Source organism: Uranotaenia lowii, chromosome 3 (assembly GCF_029784155.1).
Source record: "Uranotaenia lowii strain MFRU-FL chromosome 3, ASM2978415v1, whole genome shotgun sequence".
NCBI classification, from domain to species: domain Eukaryota; kingdom Metazoa; phylum Arthropoda; class Insecta; order Diptera; family Culicidae; genus Uranotaenia; species Uranotaenia lowii.
The window spans coordinates 124753504-124779388 of NC_073693.1; the positions used below are offsets into that span (position 1 = coordinate 124753504).

At 38.0% G+C, this 25885-nt stretch overlaps 1 protein-coding gene across 1 annotated transcript in view; it reads left to right on the forward strand.

Moving 5' to 3' along the window:
- Window positions 1-12380, forward strand: part of LOC129751305 (zinc finger CCCH domain-containing protein 13) — a 315903-nt gene extending 303523 nt beyond the window's left edge. The window contains exons 5-8 of the mRNA XM_055746726.1: window positions 729-1633; window positions 1692-2085; window positions 2151-2314; window positions 8974-12380. Coding sequence (XP_055602701.1) covers window positions 729-1633; window positions 1692-2085; window positions 2151-2314; window positions 8974-10801 — 3291 coding nt within the window. The 3' untranslated portion in view covers window positions 10802-12380. The remainder of the gene's footprint in view (window positions 1-728; window positions 1634-1691; window positions 2086-2150; window positions 2315-8973) is intronic.
- Window positions 12381-25885: the final 13505 nt, after the last annotated feature.

The window sequence follows — 25885 nt, forward strand, 5'->3', positions numbered from 1 at the left end:
TTGAAGTCATATTTTCCTTTCTACCAAAATCTGAAAACGGAAAAAATGGAAATGTTTATGATTCTATAATTAGTATGACCATTACCAGTTAATTGCACTTATTCTAGAATAAAAATATTCAATGAGAAATTTCAGAGCTCAATTTTTTAAACAATTTCTAAGATATCGCATGGAGAAAAAAAGGTTGGATCATCAAGACCTTTTCTCAGAAGTAAGATTAAGAGTTCTTCAGTTGTGAAATCTTAAGTTCATTATTGATTTTTGATCTAGGAAAGTTACAATCTGATTCAATTATCAAAAACATTTTACTAAATTTTTATGCTGAAACATTTTTTTTTTTCAAATCAAAAGAAATAATGAATAAAAATTCTGTGGATGGAAAGTTTTAATACCATTTATTTTCTTACAAATCGGAAGTAAAATTAAAAAAAAGCCCACCACTATGTACCTTTCAAGAAACTATATATCCATAATACGATCACCTCAATTTTTTTAATTTCAATTTTGATTGAATCGCTTCATTTAATTTGAGTAGTGATCATAAATTCAACTAGGTCCGAATTATCTAGTTATTTCCAAAATATTTTTTGTATCGATCTTCTGTGGAACTCAAATAATACCAAGCAATTCGTTTGCCTAATGACAAAAATATAGGTATCCTTCGTTCTGTGAGATAGTTCCAAAACTTTCAACTAAGTAATATAAGACATTCTTTTTTTCTTTTCTAGTTAAAAGCATTCTACGTAGACTTGCTGGTGCCACTGGAAACGAACCTCGAAAAGGACACCAAGGTGGTTCAGTTCGAACAGAAGAAGTTTCTGCAGCAACACAAACTTCGCTCGGACAGCTTCAGCAAGGCAAAGGCCACGATGAAAAAATATCGGAAGAAAAATTCCAAGAGTTCAGCTAAGGATGCCGAGAAGGAAATCAAAAGCATCCAGAACCTGGAGGAAGAGAAACACAAGCTGGACTCGTTTTGCGAACAGAGCCTGAAGAATGCCATGACCCAGGAACGTCGCCGATACGGATTCGTGCTGGAACGACAGTGCTCGCTGGCTAAACACTGGATGGCGTATCATCACTCCGGGCACATGATCATTGAAAAGTCACTGGAAAACTGGAACGACGTTGCCGCTACGAGAGAATTTCTGCCACCGAATGTTGAGAACATGTTTTCGGCCAAGCATCAGATGAGGGATTTCGACGACGATGACGATGATGCACAATCGATCGCATCACAGCTGAGAAAGACTCGTTCGATTGACGCTTCCTGTTTGGATATGCGATCTTTGGGAGATGTTATGAACAGTAGCATGATGCAGATGCCTCGGGCTAAGTCGGAGTTCAACTTGAACAACAGCAGCAACGGAAGTACGCTGGTTGGGAGTAATGGAGGTGGCATTAGTTCTACGCTGAAGAGTACCGATACGGTTCAGTGGGATCGACCCACGGTTAAGGCTTTGTATGCGTACTTGTCTTCGGGTGAGAATCAGCTGAGCTTTTTGGAGGGCGATCGAATCGCTCTTGTTGGCGACCGTGCCAAAGGATGGCAGTTTGGGGAGAATTTGCGGACGCAGAAGTTCGGCTGGTTCCCGATTGCTTACACCGAAACCGAACGCGATGATAAAGAAAGGTAAGTTTCCAGACATTCTTAAGGAAATTTGGAGGATTCTCACTGTGTTTCTTTACAGTATCAGCGAATGGGTAAAGGCGCCACCGAGTGAGATCGAGGTCGAGAACACACCGGACTCTTCACTGGAGAGCACCCTGGTCGATGACACCATGTCCAAGAGTATGACCAACTCGGCCTACCACGGGGAGGATGCTTCACCGACTCGGATGTTTGGAGACACCATCCAGTACCGGCAGTCGAAACAATTCCGGCGTCTCTCGCGTGGCGATCAGCCACCAAAACCGGGACCACCACCCCAACTTCCGGCTCCCGTACCAACACCGGTAGTGCCTAACTATAACAAACCGCAAGGAATCCCACAGTCCAACAGCTTCTCGTCTTCCGGGGGTCCACCGATGGTACCGCAGGACAAACGCAAAACTCCTTCGGCAACGATGAACTTCAACAAGCCGGTAAGTTCAACAAGCCTTTTTCAATCTTAAAAGCGAACAAGCGACTATATTTATTTTTGTTTCAGCAATCGGCCAACAAGCCGACCGCCAAGACGAACCGGAACGGAATTGCCAGTGCCTCGCTGCATAGCAGCAACGATAGTGGATTCTCCAACGATCCACAGCAGCAACAGCCGGAACCCGTCGATATGTATTCCGATGAGGAGATGGTCAATCGGGTGCCGATCAGGTGGGTGGAACTTTTGAACAATTTGCGTTTTATTCATTTGATTGGTGGATGGTATTGATACTTAACTCGATTCTAACCTAATTAAAATTCGAATAGAATTTAGCTTATATAATAGGGATTTTTTTACATTACTGAACTATTCCATTAAAAAGTTTTCTACCTACGCAATAAAACATGCGGTATACAGTACTCAAATATACAATTTGCTTAGGAAGTTAATTTTTATTAATTTCCACACTCGCACGATTAGTCATACAACATACTAAAACTCGGCTGTTCTTGATTTGGATCGTTCCGATCATCAATTTTTGTATCCATTTGTTCCGTACAAGATTTATTTATTTATTTAATGTACATCAACAGATCACGTTTATTTTTATTTACATAGCATTCCGTCTCACGACATAACTTGACGAACATAATTCCTAAAATTCACTCGGTCCATGGCAACCGTTCTCCAATTCCTCGGGCACCCCACGTTCGCCAGATCACGCTCCACTTGGTCTAACCACCTCGCTCGTTGCGCCTCCGCTCGCCTTGTTCCAACCGGATTCGTAGCGAACACCTGTTTTGCAGGACAGTCGTCCTACAATTGCGCAACATGTCCCGCCCAGCGTTTCCGGCCAGCCTTCACCACCTTTTGGATACTGGGTTCGCCGTAGAGTCGCGCGAGCTCGTGGTTCATCCTTCGCCTCCACACTCCGTTCTCCTGTACGCCGCCAAAGATGGTTCTTAACACTCGTCGCTCGAATACTCCGAGTGGACGCAGGTCCTCCTCGAGCAATATCCATGTCTCGTGCCCGTAGAGAACAACCGGTCTAATGAGCGTCATATACAGGTTACACTTCGTGCGAGGGCTAAGTCTTCTCGACCGCAGTTGCTTGTGGAGTCCATAGTAGGCACGACTTCCGCTGATAATTCGCCTCCGGATCTCACGGCTGGTGTCATTGTCTGCGGTTACCAGTGAGCCGAGATAGACAAAGTCTTCGACTATCTCCAGCTCGTCGCCGTCGATCGTGACCTTGTTACTACTGGACAAGCGGGTTCGGTCGGTCTCGGATCCGCAGGCCAGCATGTACTTCGTCTTGGACGTATCAATCATCAACCTAATCCTTTCTGCTTCGCGTTTCAGTTTGCGGTAGATCGCCTCCACCGCCGCAGATGATCTGCCGACTATATCAATGTCATCGGCAAAGCAGATAAGTTGACTGGATCTGTTGAAAATCGTGCCCCGCATTTCGCCCACCGCTCGTCGAATAACACCTTCTAGCGCCACGTTGAACATCATGCAGGATAGACCATCACCTTGTCGAAGCCTCCTGCGCGATTCGAAGGAACTCGACAATTCATCCGAAATCCGCACACAGCACTGCGTTCCATCCATCGTCGCCTTGATCAGTCTGATCAGCTTCCCGGAAAAGCCGTTCTCGTCCATAATTTTCCATAGCTCGTTACGGTCGATCGTGTCGTATGCGGCTTTGAAGTCGATGAATAGATGGTGCGTAGGTACTTGATGCTCCCGAATATCTGGTTCGTCGTTGGCCGTCCCTCCATGAAGCCGGCCTGATGACTTCCCACGAATCTGTTTGCTTGTGGCGTTAGGCGGCAGAGTAGGATTCAGGACAACACTTTGTAGGCGGCATTTAGGACAGTGATCGCTCGGTAGTTCTGACAGTCCAACTTGTCGCTCTTCTTGTAGATGGGACATATTACCCCCTCCCCACACTCCTCCAGTAGCTGTTCTATGTCCCAGATGCGGACTATCAAGCGGTGTAGGCAATCGGCCAACTTGTCCGGGCCCATTTTGATGAGTTCAGCTGCGTTACCATTCTTCCTAGCCGACTTGTTTCTATTCAGCTGGCGAATGGCGTCCTTAACTTCACTCATCGTTGGGAGTGGCTCCTCTACGTCGTTGGCTACGCCGGCGATGTACCTTCCCCCACCGTCTTGATCTCCTGCATGTGCGCCGTTCAGGTGTTCATCGAAGTGCTGCTTCCATCTTTGATCACCTCACGATTGTCCGTCAGGATGCCCCCGTCCATATCCAGGCACATTTCGGCTTGCGGCACGAAGCCTTTGCGGGATGCGTTGAGTTTCTGATAGAACTTTCGTGTTTCTTGGGAACGATGCAGCTGCTTCAGCTCCTCGAGCTCCTCATCCTCCAGGCAGCGTTTTTTTTCTCAATTTTACATACAGTACCTAATCATTCCCTTTCTCGAAACCATGAAAATTTATTATTTTCAAAGGTTTGCTGAACAATTTGATGCATGTCCAAACTCATATGTCTGGAATTGTCAGGAAGAAACGACAAAACTCTGGAAGGCTGGAAACCAGAAATATATCTAATGAAAGTCCACAAAGTCTGGGAGATCCAGAAAAAATCTGAAAAATTGACATCACTGATCACATCCTGAAATGCCCTCTTTGCTCTCTTACCATGAGTGCCATGTATGTACAGGGTTGGCAATGTGCCTGTTTTTCAGGATTGGCCCGAATTTTGAGACCCATCCCGATAAACTGATAATCCTCCGTTTTCCCTGATTTTTGGAAATAAGCCTGATTTTCCCTGACCTAGTAATTTTCATGGAAACTATTTGTCTCAATAAACAGAATGATGTACGTTTTAATTTTTTTTTAGATTATAAATTTGACACTATTGCAAGTTTGTAGGCTTGTATCTTTCTTCAGGCGCACCCAAATTACAAAAATCTATTGGAATCTCCCCCCCGCTCCCTGAATGCCCTGACAAAAAAAAACACCCCTTTTGGATCTCGAGCAGGGATGAGCAACGCGCGGCCCTTGAGAGGTTGTTGTGCGGCCCGCGAAGCTTTTTCGTTTCTTTTTCAGATTTTTTCATCGATAGATTGTAAATTATAATGAAGTACTAGTCTATACTGAATTTAAAAAAAATATATATTAGCTTGATCAAATATGCATTTGACTCACAATTAGTCAAACGGTTAACTTTTTTTTTCAAGCGTTTCGAGTATTTAGTGTGTTCTTTTCAAAGCAAAAATGCAATATTATTGAATATCATTCCTTTTTTTCATTCAAATTACATTTTTTTTCTTGATATTTTACTAGCACTTTAAAATTCACAGTATATGAAACCGGGAAGGAAACACAAACAAACAATTTTAATGGTACAGATCATCACAGGCATTTTTTAGGTTGTTGCTCAAATAATAGCAAATAAAAAATCATTGTTAACTCTCGTCGATTTTCGATTATGACTATTAAAAGTTCTTCTTATATTTAATTCTTATCATAAGATGCTTTTCCGCTCCTGTCTATACTTGAACCAGTATATACATGACACACAAAAGCATCGATAGTCCCCGTAACCCTAGAGTCGCAGGACACCGCCTTACTTGATCAACATGAGATTCTTATATAGATATGACTCGACGATATGAGTTTTCGACAAACATAATATCTATGGTTTGACTGAAAAAGTCTGGGACGAGTTAGAAATTTCATAAAGAAATCATGCCAACGTTCGCTAAATTGAGCCACTTTAATTAAAAATAAGCAATCTACATTACCAAAGTTGGATTAGCTTTAGACATCCTATCATAGTAGTATCTTAGTTAAATTTAGAAAATCCATGAAATTTATAATAAAAATAAAATTTAAAATGTATTTTTTGACGAAATATGTACAAATCTGTAAATTTTTTAATCTGCAAAATAATGATTTTTTTTTTGATTTAAACAACTGTTCTAAAAAAAATAATTTAATGAACTCATACGAAACATTTAATTAAAAAGCAATTTTTCACCGTTTGTTAGAAGAGAAATTACTTTTTTTATATAATAAAAGGGAGGAAAATTGTGGCTTTAAAAGAGGAAAATGGATGGATAAGCTTTCGATACAATGTAAAACCCTTCCAAAGGCGATAAAGTAACTCATCATTATTTAGTCAGCCGCTTAGGTTATTGATGATGGTTTTTCTAAAATTACGGTTGAGAACTGGAACATCCACGAAATTCACTAAAAAATCAGTGAATTTCGGAGTTTTTTAATTTCAACATCTTTTCTCAACGTCTAATCTCAAACGGAGTTTTCGGTACAAAACAGGGTTTTCAACGTTTGTAGCGAAATAAAAAGGTCTTCGAGAAAGATTTAAGTTATGTATAATTCAATAATACTTAAAAAAAAAGGAATTTTAGTAAACAAATTTTCATCAAGGTTCAAAATCTAACAAAATCTAATGTGAGTGATTTCCAAAAAAAAAAATTTTTTTACTGTAATTTACCACTTTGGTATTGCTCCAGAACATTGAAGTCAATTTTTTTTCTTCAGAAAGCCGTTTACATTTGTTATAAACAATGCAAAGGCCTCTAAAAAATTTTAATTTGAATTTAAAAAAAAAATATATTAAACGATCTCTTATTCAAGGAACAAATTTTTGCAAAAAAAGGTTAAATCAATCAAAACATTGAGTTGTTCAAAAATTTTATTATAAAAAAATGCCGATTAATTTGAATATTTTTGAACACTACCCATGAAGATTTTCAATGATTAATGAGTGATATTTTGAATGCGGCCTACCGGAAATATTATAATTCAAATTGGTCCGTTGGTTCAAAAGGTTGCTCACCCCTGATCTAGAATGTCAATTTAACACTTTTCACCTGAAATCGCTGTATCTTGCTTGTTTCTCGATCGTAAAAATCGTACAAAATTTATAGTTTTGAAAATCTTGTAACTCATACATGATACTTAGACAATATTGAGCTACAACCACATGTTTTCATGTTATTCAAGGTCGAAAAAAACATCTTCAAAACATGCCTCGGAAACAGGCTTTAGAACACTTGTCAATTATTTCAAAACATTCAGAAGAAAGCTGATGTTAAGAACTGTATGTTGGACATTTGCAGGATTTAAAAAAAAATCAAGATTATGGCCTTAATAAAAGTAAAAAAGAAATGTAAAATTCGTTCTTTTCAATCGATCAACCACCAGAATTTTTTCAGTCACTGCAAAAAAAATGTGAACACAGGATTAGTAAGTTGAAGTAATTCTACCCATTTTGTATCATAGGAGTCTCAAAATACGAAGCACAGTTGTTTGAACAATTTTCAAAGGTAGGTGTGTTTTTTAACTTTTTGTCTATCTGCATTTTCTCTAATTATTCTTACGTCTAAATTTTTATTGAACGTACTTAAAATATACCTACACAATATTTTCAATAAAATTATATTCAATAAAAAGTTATTTCATACCATTCCTAGTGAAGTAACTATATTTGCGCTGTGGTATTTCTCCAAACTATGGTGGAATCAACTGTATTTATAGAATTGAAAAGTTGCCAACTCTATGGGACACTTTAAACTTTACTGGTGATCTAAATTTTGTTTTAAAATGCGAATTTCAAATCTGAGCGAGCTTTAAAAATGAATTCCCGTTCGGAAATTTGAATGTTTTGAAAATTTATTTTAAAACTTGGACTTCGAATCCAATTTTCAACACATACTTCGTATATTTGCTAAAATAATTATAAACTTTGATGAGTAACTCTGGATCGTGTCGTTGAGTTTCAAGGTTGAATGACTGGTATGAATTGAGCTTAGATTCATTGAAAACGTTAAGCAAATCCATTCTTTCAACGATGTTTGACAATGGCGGTTTGGTTATTTTATATCGTGTTGTAAAAGTGAATATGATATTTAGTGAAAAAAGTCGTTCACGACATAACCTATTTGAGTATGAGCAAACATTTTCCATGAGCGTTCATAGTCTATGGATAAGTTCCTAGAACTTGTGTGCTCGAAGACATAGAGCGATTCACTTGTACTACTGATCGTTCCAGCATCTAGCTAGCAGTCAAGTCAGTTATCCCTCAATGTTCCATTGGAGATCCTGGCAGAATTTTTTTTTTAAAGAAACCCGACTGCAGGGTTGCCAACTTTTTTTTTTTTCAAAATTCAGGAACATAACAAATGAAATTCTGGTAACATGGTTTAACAGAAATTTCGACCGAAGTGAGGACCTTTTTTGGTCGTTAGTCTACATTTTGACCTCCACCACTGTATTTGACTACTTATTTTCCGCCATATTAAAAAAAAAAAAATAAGGAAAAATCAGGCTTTTTTCATAAAATCAGAGAAAAACAAAAGCAAAACAAAAGAAAAACAAAAAAAAGGTTATCAAGTTGGGCCTCAAAAATTAAGGTTAATCCTGCCCGAGGGACTTATATTCAGGTTTCTCTCAAAACTGGCGCACTATTGAACTGATTGCCAGCCAGTCAGTTGTGCTTGTAATTGTTTGTCCCTCGTCCCATTCATCAGTATTTTAGCGTTGCCACACTAAAATCCTTATGTTAGAAGCAAAAAATATTTTTAATCTGTATAAAATTTTTAAAAAATATATCGAAATCTATATACCAGAGTCGAGTTATGAAAGAAAACACATTTCAATTAGAAAAAAACCAACATCAACCAGATTTCACTCGAAGAAAGTTACAGTTGTCCACTTTGGCCTTGTAGCGTGTGCCTCAAAATCAAATTTATTAAGCTAACATTTTTAACCCGACAACTAATTCAACACTGATAAATACTAACAAACTAAAAGAAGGTGAAGGTACGGTTAAGGGTATGGACGTTCATACGACAATCAATTCATTTTGTGAATTTTTCCCTTCCCCCATTAAGAACCGCCCGATCGGAGAAGAATCTCTCGTCGCCCCGAACGCTGGAGCGGGAAATGCACGAGCGCCACCGTTCGCCCCATCATTCATCCAGCCCCCGATACAACAGCGGCGGTGCCACACCGGAGGACGACGAGGACATCTATGGGACCATTGTGCCACCCCGTCGCCAACATCAGGCCAACATGCGTCAAGCCAACAGCTACGGAAACATCACCGAAAGCCGCGGAGGAACCCTGGAACACGGGTATCGCTCCCGAACCCGGATGTCCGACGGCCCTTCCGACGGGGGTCCGAACCAGAGCGACTCGCAGAAGATCAAGCGAACCAAGTCCTTTTGGAAATTTTCTAAATCGCAGGATCATATCATGGAGGGAATGGCAATGTGGAAGCATAATGATATAATCCCAACGGGGCGGGAAAAACGGGAGATGGAGAAGAAGGAGGCAACGTTGAAGAGAAACATGCGCAAGAAGGAACAGATCGAGAAGCAGCGCCAGAAGGAGATGATTGCTGCGAAGGAAGCCGAGGAGGCAAGGAAGAAAGAGGAAATGAGGAACATGGAAACTAGTACTTTGATGAGGAACAAGGAAAAGGAAAGGGAACGTGAAAGAGAGCGCGAACGAGAAAGAGAACTGGAGAGGGAGCGAGAATTCGAGAGGGAGCTGGAAATGCGGGCCAGAGAACAACAGCGTCACAGCATTGCGATGATGCCGAACCAGGAAAAGTTCCCGATAACGAAGAGTGACATCGACAGAAGGATTTCCAAGCTCGATGAGATGAATCAACAACAGCAACAGCATCAACAGCAGCAGCAACAATCACAACAACAGAGCTCCAAGAAGAACAATCAAGGAAGGCAGGAACGTGAACGACAAGAGCGAGGAGACAGGGAACGCCAAGACAGGAACGATAGAGATCGGCAAGAAAGGAATGAGAGAGAACGTCAAGATCGGAACGAAAGGGAACGTCAAGAGCGGTCGGAGCGATCGGATCGTAAACCTTCGAAACAGAACAAGAATGATACAAACAATAACAACAACCGCAACGGATACAACGATCGATTGGAACAGGAAGAGCAAATCTACGGGGAATCAATGCAGCCGAAGGGAAAAGACAAGTATCGAACGAAGGAGCGCGAGAACAACAGCAAGAATCGAAATAATGATGCGCTGAATCGGTACTATCAGGATCAGCACTTTGATGACTTTGCAATCATTCCAAGCGACTCGGTGATGATTCAGGACACCAGTTTCTATGACGACGACGGCATGGATGACATGATGTTGATGAAGACAGTTCGCAGGAAGGAGATATTGAAGCAGTATTACTCGAGTGGAACGGATACCGAGAGAAATTCGTCCAGTTCGGATCCTTACGATTGCATTGTGGTTGATGACCATTTGGTATCAGCTGCCGATATGATGATGCGAAAGAATCGAGGCGAAAAAGTTCGTGACAACCGCAAATCCAACGGAGAAATGAACGGGCAACGAGAACGAAGGAAGGATCAACCGGAGGAGAGTAAGATGCAGTTTTCGACGTTCCGTGGAGGTCCAGTTGATGAGGATGAAGCCGTTATGATGATAGAAGATGACATGATGGATGAGATGCCTCGAGAACGTCGGACGAAACTTTCCAAGACCCAAAGTGCCAGCCAGCTGATGGAAATGAAACACTATGAATCGGAACAGGAATCACGAATCAGTGCTAAAGTTGTCAACAACAACGGCAAACGCAAATCGACGAAATCCATTGCCTCCGATGGTAAAACTTATGGTCCCTGGTACGATCTTTGGGGAGCAGAACCCGCGATGCAAAGTCAGAAGTGATTTTAAGGAAAAGTTTAAAGATTGGCCACACTGCCTGTAAGCTCGAATAATTTATTTTAAGCAATTTTGCGAACAAATTTCGGCATTGTCATTCTGTAGACTTCGAATAGCTTCTTCAAAAGAACGTTCCCATTTTCGAATGCCATGAATTTTAAGTAAACGACAAAAAAAATCTCTAGATTAAGTCAATCAGCCGGAGGAAAACTCAACCAACCATAGATAGAACACAAATCGCACCAGATGAAGAGCAACTATCACCTCATTCCAATAGATTTTATTTTACAATTTCATATCCAATACGCCATCAAACCACCTTAAAAAACAAACGAAGAAAACCACCCGGAAAAGAGGTTAGTCAATCTTTATCGCAGGCGTAAAGATTGGTGTTAATCAACAACAACAAAAAAACTAAGCCAACCAATCTTCAACTAATCATTTTTCCGCAGGAACCTTCTTTTTCAGGACTCAATAGAATCGGAACAAAACCGATCATAACAAACAAGAAAAAAAAATACAATTCAACGGATCAGCTGGCTGAAAGAAAGTAGTAGTTCTTGAATTTGCGCAAGGAAAAAGTGAAGCCTCAAATTGGTTGAAATAGCTCAATTTTTACACCATTTATTTTGTAAACTTAAGTCTAGCTACCTGTAGAGTTTCAACCTAGTTTTAAAGCAATCGTTTATTTCTTCGTGTCTTTGGACCAAGAGAATGTTTAACCTTTTTGTTAGATTTTTTTCGATGTTAGAATTAATGTTACTTTGCAGAGATAAGTTTAACCACTTCATCGATTCGAAATCGAAAAGCGAAAATTTGGTGCTCAGTTTTATTTGAAGAAAAACATAATATGAACAGTAATCGTTCAAGTTAGATTAAACTTAAAATTTATCACTTCTAATCATTTGGTTGAGGTTTAACCTTCTTTTACTATCAAAATCGAAATTTCATTCACTTTTTACTCCACACGTTATCTTCCACTTTCTACTTATCTTTCAAATATATAGTTCTAAAGTGTAAAGCTTCGGAAATGAAAAACCCTTCAAAGTTAGTCAGTATTTTAAGAAAAAATCTTTAAGTGTAGGAATCCAATGTCCTCCAAGAATCGAAACCGTACTTTTGACAGATGTTTTATGTACCGAAACATAATCTAGTTCTAGCAAATAATCGTAATTTAAGAGAAAAATTCAGAATATATTTGTATTCATTGTAAGTCATATGGAAGTATGTAATTTTTAATGTGCCAATTTTTAGAGCAACGACTCGATTCAGAGCGATGAAAAGCGCCTATGGGTATGCAACGTCATCGAATATGTTCAGTCGAATACGCGTAAAGCAGAAAAGAAACGAATCAACCAACTCAGTAAAGCGGGAAAGATTTCAATTTTATAGCTACGGAAAATCGATCGTTGATCATGGAATGTTTTTTTTGTCTAGAATATTTTGATTGAGAAAATAATAAGTTGTCCAATTTGTATTTTGTTTCGTTTTATTTCTGCTGAACAGAAAGTGTTTCAAATGCAGTTTACCATTAAAATTTTCTTTTAGTGTTAGTATTATTATTTTCCTGTCATGATTTTTTGTTAAAACTTTTTGTGTCTTATGTAATTAACTAAACTATCGAAATAAAGCTATTTTATTCCCAAAAGTTTTGTTTTTTATTTCTTTTTCCGATAAAATGTTCAGCGAATGTTCATTCTCAAATCACTTGTGAAATAACTTTTCACGTTAATTCAAAGCTCGTACTGATGGCACTGGCTTATTTATGCCAAAAAAATTCTCCCTATCTACCAAAAACTAATGAAGGATGAATTTTAAAACGAGGGAAAGTCAATTTTTATCACAATGCAAACAATTTTATCAAAGTACGTTGTTCTTTGAAAAGGTATAAATAAGTTTTAAGTTTTTGAACTACGCATATGCTATAAAAAGATCTTCCACCTTTCCAAGCGATCAGTTGATCGAGTATTTCAAAATTGCCTACAGGTATGCAATAAAAAGTCGATGAACAACAAAAACGTATACCACGATTCTAGACCAAAAAAAAAACTTCATCAACACGTGGAAGGTGGTATCCTAATTCTTTCCGACGTACTCGAAAAAAAGGCAGCGTCCACAGTCCACTTTTCTATATTCTACTATTGAACAAAATTGATAGTTGAGAAATAACGATTTACAATTATAAATCCTGAAATCAGAAAAAATACAACACTTTCAACCTTGAATTGGGAAAACGACATTTCGAATAGGTAAAATTTTTGAAGAATAAAATTTAAAATCCAGTCAAATTTATGGTTTATATTATTAAGGAATACAAAAATGTTTAAGTCGGCATACTTGAACATTTTGGTAACTATTTTGCTCTAAATTTGGAAATTTAGCGTTTGCAATTTACATTCTCAAACCGATTGTTGTAATATTTTAGTTGGATCGTGATTGAAAAATGAAATGAAATGAAAAATGGAAAAAATTGATTCACTAAAACTTATTACACCACACAGATGAACACCACCAGAATTGAATAACATTAAATAATGATGAAAATTTTACCAATATTATAAACCCAATTGAATGTTATTGGCTGAATGTGTAAAGCACATTTCTAGAAACGGTCGATAAAAAAAAGAGAAAAAAATATGAAAACAAATGTTCGTCATTCGATTATCGAATTTTTGCGGTAATAGATGTGAGATGCAACCTTGCAACTTTAAAATGAGATCTGCAGCTGGATTGTCGAATTGCAATAGAAAGATGATTTCATATTGTTTACTGAAACTTGATCTCTTAATTTGTGTTTCTAGATCTGAAATTTTAACTCTGTTTTAAAAGCTTCATGATAACTTAAATTATGCCAAAATTTATGTTTTATTTGTATGGATTCTCCACCCTCTCTCTTTCCTTAAGTAGGAAGGTCACAAACTTCCGTACAACTTCCACAAAATAATCTGTTCGGCCTACGATGGATAAATATATTAATTTTATTTTCAGGAAATTTTCTAGTTCAAAACTTCAACTAATAATTTTATTTCCAAATTTTTGACCTTTATTCACAAAGACATTGAAAACTTTTGAATGTCCGCTACAGTTTCAACACTCGCGAGGATCCCGCCGGATATTCCTTTTGTCATTTGAAACATATTTAATCATTTTGAAGACAACATTTTTAAAAGATCGATGTTTATACTTGCCCCACCGTGGAGTCACTTAAATTGAAAAAAAATAAGCGAATAAAAAGACTCTTTATGCAGCCAAAATATGTAAAACAAAACACACTTTTCATATAAGTGCGTACTTCAATTGGTATGTTAGCAAATAGTTCAGTGTGTTTTCGGAATTATTTAAAATAAAAAGTTTCAACATTTTCTATAAGAAGAAATAGTCTCTATTTTGACGGTTTAAACGAATTTTCTTAATTATAAAGGATACAAAACACCTTCTGAATTTGCGTGTTTCTTGGTTTAGATTTCTTCGCGGTAAAAAAGAAAGAACATCCCCATCCTTTATTTGTTAAGGCCAAACAACAATTTAAATCAAAAGATGCACAATGATGCTGCATAAATTAAGGGGCTAAATTTCTAAACATTAGGGGAGAGTGGGGATACTTGATCCCCTTTTATTATTTTCATCATATCTTTTTGGAAAAATTTTGCAACTCGCCGTCTTTGACATTTTCTGACAGCTTGTAACTTCGAGTTTCTGTGCTCCAAAAATTAGAACGATACTTGAACCCGTTGATGAACTAGAAGCATTTTCGTGGGAGTAAAAAAAATGCGATTTTTCTGAAGTTAGGGGAGACTTGATCCCCTATTGAAGGAGACTTGATCTTTTATTCAGGATGCCCTAATCCTTGTATAGAAATCAAACAAAACCCCAAGATAGAATGTTAATTGACTATTTTGGTCATGTTTGTTCTCATTTCACAATTTATAGCAGACATAAGAAGAAAATTCTATAACTTTGTCTCAACGCTAATAACATTGCATACTTAAAGGCGCTATTTTTTATAATTAAGAGAAAATAAATTATTTTTGCTCTTTTCTTAAGACAATTGTTTGATAAATATTAGTTTTTGAATAAATATTAGTAATTTCGTAATCAGCAATCATAACGATCAATTCAGAAGAAGAATATGCCGTTTGGAAGGGGGATCAATTATACCCAACTCTAGGGGATCAATTGTACCCATAATCAACATTTTAGAAAACCTTTTCTGAAAAAAGTTGACAGTTTTCCATTGCTTTGAAAATATGGCATTATGAAGTTCATTTTACGCTCGAACGATTGATACATTGGAACAAATATTTTTTTCATAATTTTCCCATGTAAGGAACATTTTAAAGTGATGAAAAAAGATCTCCAAGTTACATTTTGTGAAATTTTTCAAACAAAGTTCTATTACTCAAACAATTATTTTGTTAAAATTTTTTAAACTACAAGCATTGTTGTTTTGCTAATTTTGGCACATTTTTCTAGAACATTTGATCTTTGTAAGACATTCCAGTTTCGAGATATAGCTAAGGAATCAAGTATCCCCAGGGATCAAGTATCCTCATTCTCCCCTACTAATAAAATTTCAACTACAAAAACAAATAAAATTTTGCCTCGATTAAATTCTCTAGACCCTCGCACTATTCTCCTTTTATTTTTTCCTTCAAACTTTACTATTTAATAGAGTTTCTAGCCTTTTGGCTTGGACCGGCTTACTCTAGGAAAATGTTTTTTAAATATCAAAAATTTACCTCAAACTACAAAAAAAAAAATTACACCAAAACTATTCACTCACTAAGGAAAAATGTTGAACTCTCACAGAAATCAACCTGTTTGCTTCTAAACGTTTTGATTTCATCAGGAAGGATATTTGCCTGCGAGCCCTCAAAATAGATTTTTCAAGATTTTGAAATTACATTTTTACTTACATTTGAAGTTCTCAAAAACAAACCAAGTTTTTCCCACTCAACTTATAGATTTTCTAAAGTAGAAACAAGTTTTGAGATATTTTGACTTTAACTTCGATATTGATGATTATTTGAAAAAAAAAACCATGTTGATCAAATTTACCCCGGTGATCAATGCTACCCCGTTTTACGGTACCCTCACTTTTGTCATTAAAAAGCAGTTTAATTCACTGATACTTTTCACGTGTGCACACGTCAGTCCTATATTATGTATTTTAAATGAGAGGCTCCTATTCAGTTCATGCGTTTATTCAATCCAATCGGATTTTTTGTTCTTCTTAAAATTTAAATGGCGCTTGATAACTCTTGATTTAAGTACATTTGTACATGTTTAACAAAATGTTTACGATCTACCTCTGCAGAAAACATCTTATCCATATTTCTGTTATCTTTGTAATTTATTTTTCGGCACATCGGTTTCGAAATTGATAAAGATGGATAGAGAAGTGAGGAGAAAATTTAAAGGTGTTGAAAAGAGCGAAAGAGCATTTTCGCGAGGAAACTTATTAACGTACACCATACTTTACCCCGCAACATTTCATTATTTAGGAGAAGTAGTACCGGGATAGAGGTGGCATTACCTTAACCTATACAATCAAATCTGGTTGGTCCAAAGTCTACATGTGGTGAACACGTATACTCCGGACGGGCAAAATATGGCGTACGTTAAGCTCCAGAAAGCTTCCCTATTGCGCGCAATGGTTCCATCGATGCGCTAGCCGTGTTGATATTTCGTTATCACGGCATGAATGCACTGTATGAGTGCTAATCATTAGGGTCAACGGTCCAATTTGGCTAAGCCCGAGTTATTTTGAACCATTGATTTTTTTATTTTATTTTTAAAGCGGTTTTTTTTTAAGATAAGTTAAAGCGGTATAATTAAAAAAAAAGATTTTGGACAATAAGCTTCACATAAGCAATCAATTTTTACGTGATAAGATCCGATTAATTCCCTGAAGATGATGCTAAACAGCATCGAAACGTCGGAATAATCGAAAAATCGTTTTCGGAAGTTTTTAACTGAACTGCCGAATAACAAACGCATTAAAATTAGTATTTACAGACCAAAAAATTACTGTAATTGATGTTTTCATGCGTAATGGTCTTTAAGGCATCGGGAATATATTGAAAATTATAAATTTTCATACGTGTTCAAAAGATTTTTCACTAAACACAAAGTTTGTTGCAAGTTACCCCATTTTCCGAGGAGGGTGGAGTGGATGTTTTCAGAATATTAAAAATAACTAAAGAAACCAATATTTTTTCTAACTACGTCAATTTGACGTCTCATCATCCTAAAATCTTTTGATGCCTAAGGAGTAGGATTATCTGGGAACATAAGTTTTTTAGAAGCCATTGAAGTTGAAAATTGTTGCATGTTGCCACAGTTGACGGTATGTGAGTCAGTAAGGTCGGTAAAGCGAATGATAGATTGGTGTCATGATATTGAGTGAATTACCCCCCTGAACCACTGAAATTTCAATTTCAGATTTTGGCAAAAAACATGTATAAATTTAATTACTAAGAATAATTGGTATATTTTTGTGTTCTAAATTGATAATACCCTTTTATCATACCCATAGAATATTCTTAAAATAATTTCGTGAGAATCGGTTGAGGTATTCACGAAGAAAAAAGTATAGTATTTTCAACAATTTTCCACTAACATTTAATTATATTTCTGATTAATTCTCGACCTACTATAAATATTAAGTTTTCAACTTTATGATATTGTGCATTCAACTTTACATATAATAGATTCAACTATATGTGTATGATTGATTTTACACACTCAACCATATATAAGTTACACATTCAGCCGATCGACACCCGACAGCACTGGAACCGGAGTTATTCAAAGCACCCGCACCGGGTACACACGCTGGCACACAGACAGCGTGGTCAGCGATATTGAACTCCAAGTTCAAGTAAACAAGCTCCCGCCGGACAACAGCACAGACGGCAACATGACACCATTCACGCGAATCGTCGCCTAAGAGAATTAGGGACAGCGAGAGGGAACAAATGTTTGCTCAGATATAATAAAAATCATTCTAGTGTCAACAGCAATCGAGTGTAGTTTAGTTTAGGTTTTTTTTTAAAACCGAAATCCTCTGAGAGAAAACATAATTTATATAATAGATTCAACTTTAATCCTATGGTTGATTTTCTGCATTTTACAATTAGTATAGTAGATTCAACTATACTGGTATAGTTGATTTAACTATATGATATAGTTGATTCAAATTTATGATAAAGTTGTTTCATCTATACTGGTATAGTCGACTCAACTATAAATATGATAGATTCTATTATATTTTAATGATTGATTTATCGAGATCAACTGTAGATATTGTAGGTACAATTGAGGCCCTTGGAGCCAAAGGGGTAAAAGTGACAAAATGGAAAAAATCGAGATAACCATCTAGAAGGAATCCTTGACTTTTAAACATCATATGATATTTTGATCATAATTTAATTTCATTATTTTCTTATGTTTAAATCTTGTTGGAAAAACCCGCTAACTGAAAATTACTTTTTGTTTGGAGCCAAAGGGGTATAAGTGCAGCACTTATACCCCTTTGCCGCCAAGTGATTTACTTAAACCCCTTTGCCACGAGCCCAAATGTCATTTCCAGTAAGAAGTTTTTTTTTATCGGGATAAAACATAAAAAATAAAAAAAGAATTTAATTTGCATTTGAATAGTAAATCATGTTTGAAAATTTACCATTAACTGTTGATCATTTCATTGCATTTAGTGATAATTCTAGTGAACAAAATATTATGAAATTTTGTATTTTTTCTATTCTAACCCCAAATAAATGAATTCCAAATTCCTGATTTCTTTCCATCATTATATGAAGTATGCCACAAATTTTGGGCTAGGCTCAATATGTATTTGTATGAGATGATTGCATTAACGTTGGAGCGCTAGTCGTTAATGTACTGTTAAATATCAACTCATAATGAGCGATAGTCCATTTCCAATGTTCATTTTATAAGGAAAAGGAGCAAAAAAAAAAATGCGTTGATTGAGAATTCATATAGCAAAAACTATTCAAGAATTATTCTCATAATTATCCTGATAAAAATTGTTGTTTGAAGAGATTTACTCCAACTGACAAGATAAGGTTGATCTTTAGACATGAAATCTCTCGATAAACTGTACCAAGGTACATTTCTAATCATAAAAGTAAAAAATGAATATGTTAATAAATTATTTGATTTTCACCTAATTTAATCTCTATGTTTTCTTAATCATTTCAACATGACGAAATCCCCTGAAACTAGGAATTTGTTGGTGGCAAAGGGGTATAAGTGAATTTATTTGATGGCAAAGGGGTATCAGTGCAAAAATAAAAAATCACGTATCGTCTCAATTTACGTTAAATAAACTTTGTTTTTCTTAAAAATGATATCAGATGATTTGTTTTTATTTCAGAAGGTAATACTCATTGAAAAATTTCATAAAAAATATCAATGGAATTTATTGGAACATAACGAACTTTAAGTGCTATTTTCTCGAAATCAGCTTTTATGCACTTATACCCCTTTGGCTCCAAGGGCCTCAATTAATGTTTATATTAGAAGTCATCATGTTCATTGTTGGTTGTTTTCTGTATCGGGTTGCTCTAAATTATTCCTTTTCTTTTTTTCATTTTGAAGTTATCTTATATATCAAAATGGAGACGATTTCTTTGTAACACCATGACGTACAAACGGACGTTCGGAATTAAGTGAAATTTGATTTCCGAGAGTTTTTCGGGTCAGCTGTGATTTGTGTAATAGTTTCGAGAATCTCATTTTTTATGGAAAGGGGCTCTCATACAAAATTAACTTGAAATGGGACATAATTCGAACAATTTTATGACGATTATCAAAAAAAAAATTCACGAGCACGAAGAAGCTTAAGATGCGTAGATGAAGTTATATATTTTCTAGCGATTTATTAATAAAAGGTAAAACGAAGTTTACGAGGTCAGCTAGTATTTGATAAAAAATAAAACAGCAATACATGCACATAACAAGAGTCAATTAAATTAATAGCCATAGCTGCCTTCAGGTGGTCCGCCGTACATATACAGAATTAGGTACAACATCAGAAACCTGATATTCAATTAAACAAAAACGGATTATAAAATATTGAATAAATAAAGTAATTGTTGATTTTACCTATTTTGGTTCCATAGTTTTTGTCCCTTTTTCCTGTTCAGCAGCACACCTGCTGTCGCCGATTAGTTGCATCGTTCTCCAGAATATGCAGAGGACCATGTCAACCTATGTCAACCTTCCTCCGTGATACCCTAAGTTGAATCGACGTCTAACACTTTCGAACCTACAGTTGATTTTTACAGACGTTATCATGAGCTGTTTTTCTGTCCTAAGATTGTCCTGATAGCTGTTGGAAATACAGGAGAAAAAATAAAGTTGTTTGTTGAGATGATTCCGTGCTGTATTTCCAAATGCTGAAATTACAGGACACTTTTTATTTTCTTGTGAGCTCGAGACAGTTTGCTCTCGAATTATCCATGCAATTCAGGTAACTTATTTTCAATAAGAAGACTTTCAAATGTTTTTTACGTTTATGTTTTAATTTCTTAATTAAGTCTGTTTATTTACAGCTGATGTTGTTTCAGATGAATACTCAGGCGGCACCTTGGACGATCCTTTAACACAAACGACTTCCAGCAGTTCCTGCTGTTTATGTTAAGCGACATTATTATTCAGTATTGCCATTTAGAACAGTGATACAAGTGACTGTTGTCCAGAGACTTTTAGAGCTCCTGAGCACTTAAAAACAGTTCCTTCGAATTTCAGGAGAAATAGAGTGTTGGTTGGCTATCTCCCATTTCTATAAGAACAATCTTGATTTTGACAGTTCAAGAGCCATTTAGAGCTGTTTTTCTGTAATTCAGAGGAACATGGTCCCGAGCGGAATAATTGCATACTATTTATTATTCAAATAAGGCTTACTTCTCAACTACTATTGAAGATATTAATAATTTTTAATCCAATTTTTCCTAAATTCTACTAAACGTCTCTCATCCCCAAAGATAACTCTTCAATAAAAGTCGACCACATTAATTTTGATTATCATTCCACCAATCAAATTGATCGCTATAATACCCATAGCCAATTGTCTTGATTAATCTTTTCTGTCTTCTCCCTGTCAAAATATCCGAAACCGAACCGAAAATCCACTCCACTTCAAAAAGAGCCTCTCAATTCGCAACCGTTAAGCTGCGAACCACGAAAACGAACGACCGCTCAGCTCCGGTGATAAGATAATTAAAACCCACCGGAGAGCATCCGGCGACAGCAGCAGTAGCAGTGAGATCTCCAGCGATTCCCCGTCCCTTTGCGTCCCACGGAACACCCACGCATTCGCAGCAACAGCACTACCAACATCATCAGCATCATCACGTGGCGTCATCGGGCGTGACAACGATATTGGAAGAGCAGCAACATCATCAAGCGAGGCATGGCACCGGAGAGGAGGCGTCACAGCTTCCGTTTTCGCAAGGAAACGCTAATGGGCGTCACGAGAAGGAACTCCAGAATAACAGACAACCGGAAGAACGTGGCTTGGAGGAGGAGGAACGACCTCTTGTCTAGGAAAACTGCCACGTTGAGATGCGTTAATTTATTTTTTTCTTACTTTTTACTGTTATGATTTATTATGGAAATTAAAAAAAAAAAAACAAGTAGCTTTCCATGCCAAACGATTTTGACAAATTATTTTAATAAACATAGAATTATGAGTAAACATTTAAAGAATGGTCCCTTCTCTGCGAAAGCAGCTCCATCCTTTTCTTGTGAATCTAATTTTATATAAGCAGGATTTATTTTAAATTTTTATCATTTTATCGAAAAGTTACAAAAATGACCGTTCGAAATCAAAAAAGTCATTAATACTAAGATACACCTAGTTCTAGAGAGCCATAAAATGAAGAAAAAAAATCACGTTAAAGACTGTAGTGCGATGAGCAAATCTAGTCAGATGATAGAATCACCTTTCCGAATCGAATCCACGGATTGATACTTTCTTCATTGTTTGTACATTTTACCAATCGTGGATTAATTTAACAAAGTGAATAAGTTTTGGATAAAATATTACTCTTTTTAAATGGAATGTATTATGTTGATTAGTAACAGCGAGAAAAATGATAACAAAAAAAAAACTAATTGTAACGAGATAATATTAACATACTGTATACATTGTATTGACACGATTTGAAATGTTGAATAAATATTGATTGTAAGTTACTTGTTTGATGATATTTTTCAAAAGAAAAATTCTCTTGCAGATAATCCAAGAAATTCGACTCATGGATCCACTTTTAGAGAATCATTAGGGTAAGTACGTTTAGTTCCGTTATACTTAATAACAGATTTTTGAGAATAAGTTTGACAGATTGCCCGGTTTTATCGGGATTTTCCCGGTTAATCAAAATCTGGGCAACCGGGCCTGTTGCCCAGATTTCGTAGAAAATTACCCGTATATTGTCCGGATTGATCCGGATTCACATTATGTATTTGGGAAATCATTCAAATATACTCAGATTAACTCATTGTGTACGTCTCGGTGGACGAAAGGTTAGCGTGAAAAGACGATAATCGCTGGTGCATTGATGGCATGGGTTCGATTGCCATCTCGGTACTGGTTGTTTAATTGTTTATCCTAAGTTGTCCGCGTCATTTATTCAGTCTGTAAAGCCAAAATCGACTAAGACGGTGTAAGTCTTTTTTTTTTTATATTTTCCTACGATCCATTTTACTTATCATGGCATAATTTTGCATGTAATTACAAAAATACACAACAAATGCTGAAGTTTTTTGGGAACTGAAAGGAAATATTTAATTCATTTTCAAATAAAAATAGTAATGAAAATAAATCTTGAAAACATTTGAAAACAATTTTTAATTTTTTAACTTCATACCGTGGGTTCCGAGCATGGATACCATTAAAGTTTTCATTTTCTTTGGTATTATTTTTTTAATGATGCATTTTTAAATTAAACAACACTGGTTTACTTATGTAAAGATAAGTCGAACCAGCAAAGTCAACTCTCACTTTTATGGATCTTGATCTAAGAAATTCTATGGTGTTCTCAGATTGTGCAGATCACGTCAAATATTAAGTCTTGTTGACGTTCATGTTTATCACTTCCCCAATCATAAAATTTAGAATTTACAGATATTTTCGCCATAAAAATTAAACCAGAAATTTCAATTTTATTTTCCCATGAGGGTCTGATAAGCGTGCGAGGTTTTCTACTCTACACTCAAATATGTTGAAACTTACGGTTTTCCTTGGTAGCTGCAAGCAGCAACTTCTGCTTCCACGAGCAGAACCAAAACAGTTTGTTTTGGTTCCGCATGCTTTGAGTCAATTCGCAATTGAAACAATAGCGGTGATGATTGAAGATGACAGCTGATGATGGTAAACACGGTATAAATGTTTACATCATCACACGGCCAAGCGAGACAACACAAATTGGGTTCGTGGTAACACAACAGTGTTGCCAGATATTCTGGTTAAGAATATCAAAGTACTCATTGAGAAATGAGTACTTTCCCGGTTAAGGAATATAAGATGTGGAAGTTACAATTAGCTATCGCTAATTAATATAGTTGTAATCTAGTGACCTCATAGACGAAACATGAATAAAGATAACTCTATTCCACCACTGAAACCTGCGTTTTAAACAGGTTATGGGCCCAGATACGTCTGGAAAATTGGAAAACGAGTTAGTGAGAGGGGTACTCTCAAGTACATTTAACTTGCGGTTAGCAAGTGGAGCAGCCAGCAGCCAGAGGATCACCCGGAAGAGGGCCACTAGCCAGAGGGACCAGCCAGCGCCGAGACGAGCCAACCTAGATGGAGATGGACCAGCCAGGGCAGAGGCCAGGCCGCCAAAAGTCCACGGTCAGCCAGGAGGTACCGCCAGAGTCCGGGGCGGTTCGCGGATCGAAAGGGTAGCTTTCGATGCCGTCACGAGCCACGTTGCGGTTAGCAAGTTGAGCTCACGACCGACGGCCGGGAGGAGTAATAGCATCCGCAACCGAGATGGTTCAGCGCGAAGGTCGGTAGGTCCACCCAAGAACAATTGGGTGGAACTTATAGCCGAGAGGGTTACTCTCGTGCTTTGGCTGTGCGCTGCAGTCAGCATTCAGGAGCTGATCCAAGCACAGACGACTACGAGCGCGGAGGATCACCAGCACAGAAGCCAGGAGATGCTCCAGGTCAACCAGAAGGTGCCACTGGAGTTCGAGGCATGGAAGTCGGGTTCCGAGAGGGTTACTCTCGATGCCGACACAAGCCACGCTACGGTAAGCAGCGTGAGTTTATTTCCGACGGCCGGGAGGAGGACTCTCGGGATCTGTAACCAGGATTGGTCAGGTCCGAATGCTTCAGATGAAGGATTAGCCCGTATCGGAGATTGGAAGAAGCTGGATTTCGAGAGGGTTACTCTCGGGGTGTGGAGCTACGCTGCAGATAGCACGCGCGGACTGATCCAAGCCTACAGTATGATTTTTCTGTGGCTTTGGAGGAGTGGTTTTGTGCGACGGTTAATTGCCACCAACTCAGAGTCAGATTTGAAGTTTGTGGTTTATAGTTGCCTCCAGCTATTTCGGAGAGATAATAGCGTGAGAGCAACAAGAGGAAAGTCCATGAAGCTGCAAGTCGAGAGGATTATTCTCGTGCTTGGTAGCTGCGCTGCGGTTAGCATGCGCAAGCTTGTCTTCGATGTTTGGAAGCTATTCCGGGTGCTGCGGAGGAGGTGGTTTAGGCGACGGTTAGGCACCAGCGATTTCAACCACTTCTTGATTTTTGCGGCATTTAGGACAAGTGCTGCCGATCGAAGTCAGGCTAATTCTCGGAGCCACCGAGAGAGAGCTTTGTTAGCTACAAGAGGATGCTTTTCTGGGGTTACCAGAACACAACACTCAAGATATGTTTTTCGATCGCACGCTGAGGTTATCAGCCACCAGTGTCAACGCAAGATTTGCGATTCTGGTGCCCGTCAGCGTAGGGTGCGAAACGAGAGCGACTTCAAGAGTAGCAATGACAACGATGACGATGATGATCAAGATTCCGTCAATCCCGAGCCGGCCCAGAGACGCAGTCAGCGAACAGAAGAAGCTAATCAACGCTACGTGGCTAACGTAGCCGCTGATGATGTGGAAGAGCAACGTCGAATCGTCAGCAAGCTTAAGGGCCAAAGGGACTGCTTTTACCGGGAGACCACCGCAGCTATGAAAGAGAACGAGATTCGGGCTGGGTGGGCGAAGTGAGGTTATCACTGAGCAGCCGTTCAACGATTTGATCGGTTGTTTGCAGTTTTCGAGGACGATCATCAGTGCTGCGGTTAGCGTACAAAGCAACTATCGAGCAGCCCTGGATGAGAGCGAGGTTTGGGAAGCGATTAGCTTAACCCAGGTTACAGGAAACTTATTCTGTGTCTGACACGAATGTTCGATGGATGCAGCTGAACAATGGTGAGGTTATCACCGAGCAGCCGTTCACGATTTGATCGGTTGTTTGCAGTCATCAGAATATCAGTGCTGCGGTTAGCGCACTTAGCAAATATCAGGCCAGCCCGGCAGATAGGCATTGGCTAGGCCTGAAGCGTGTTTTGCGATACCTTCGACGTATGACCGTTATGGCGTTGGTATACCGCAGAAACGTGACACCGGAAAAGACGTTTCAGAGGTTATCTGGATCTAGATCGAGCTTAGAAGGCTATTCCAGATGAAGGATCTCCTGGAAGTCAAGACTTTCTTGGGGATGACCATCAAGCGAGACTTCCCGCAATCAGGATACGTCGAGAAGGTTCTGCAACGATTCGGTATGGCCGATTGTAAACCCGTTAGTACTCCACTTGACACAAACGTTCGCTGGACGAAGCTGAACGATGGTGAGGTTATCACCGAACAACCGTTCAAAGAATTGATCGGTTGTCTACAATATCTGGCGACATCTTCGAGACCAGATATCTGTGCTGCGGTTAGCGCACTGAACAAGTACCAGGCCAGTCCGGCGGATAGGCACTGGCAAGGCCTGAAGCGTATTCTGCGATACCTTCGAGGTACGACCGATACGGCGTTGGTATTTCGCAGAAACGCGAA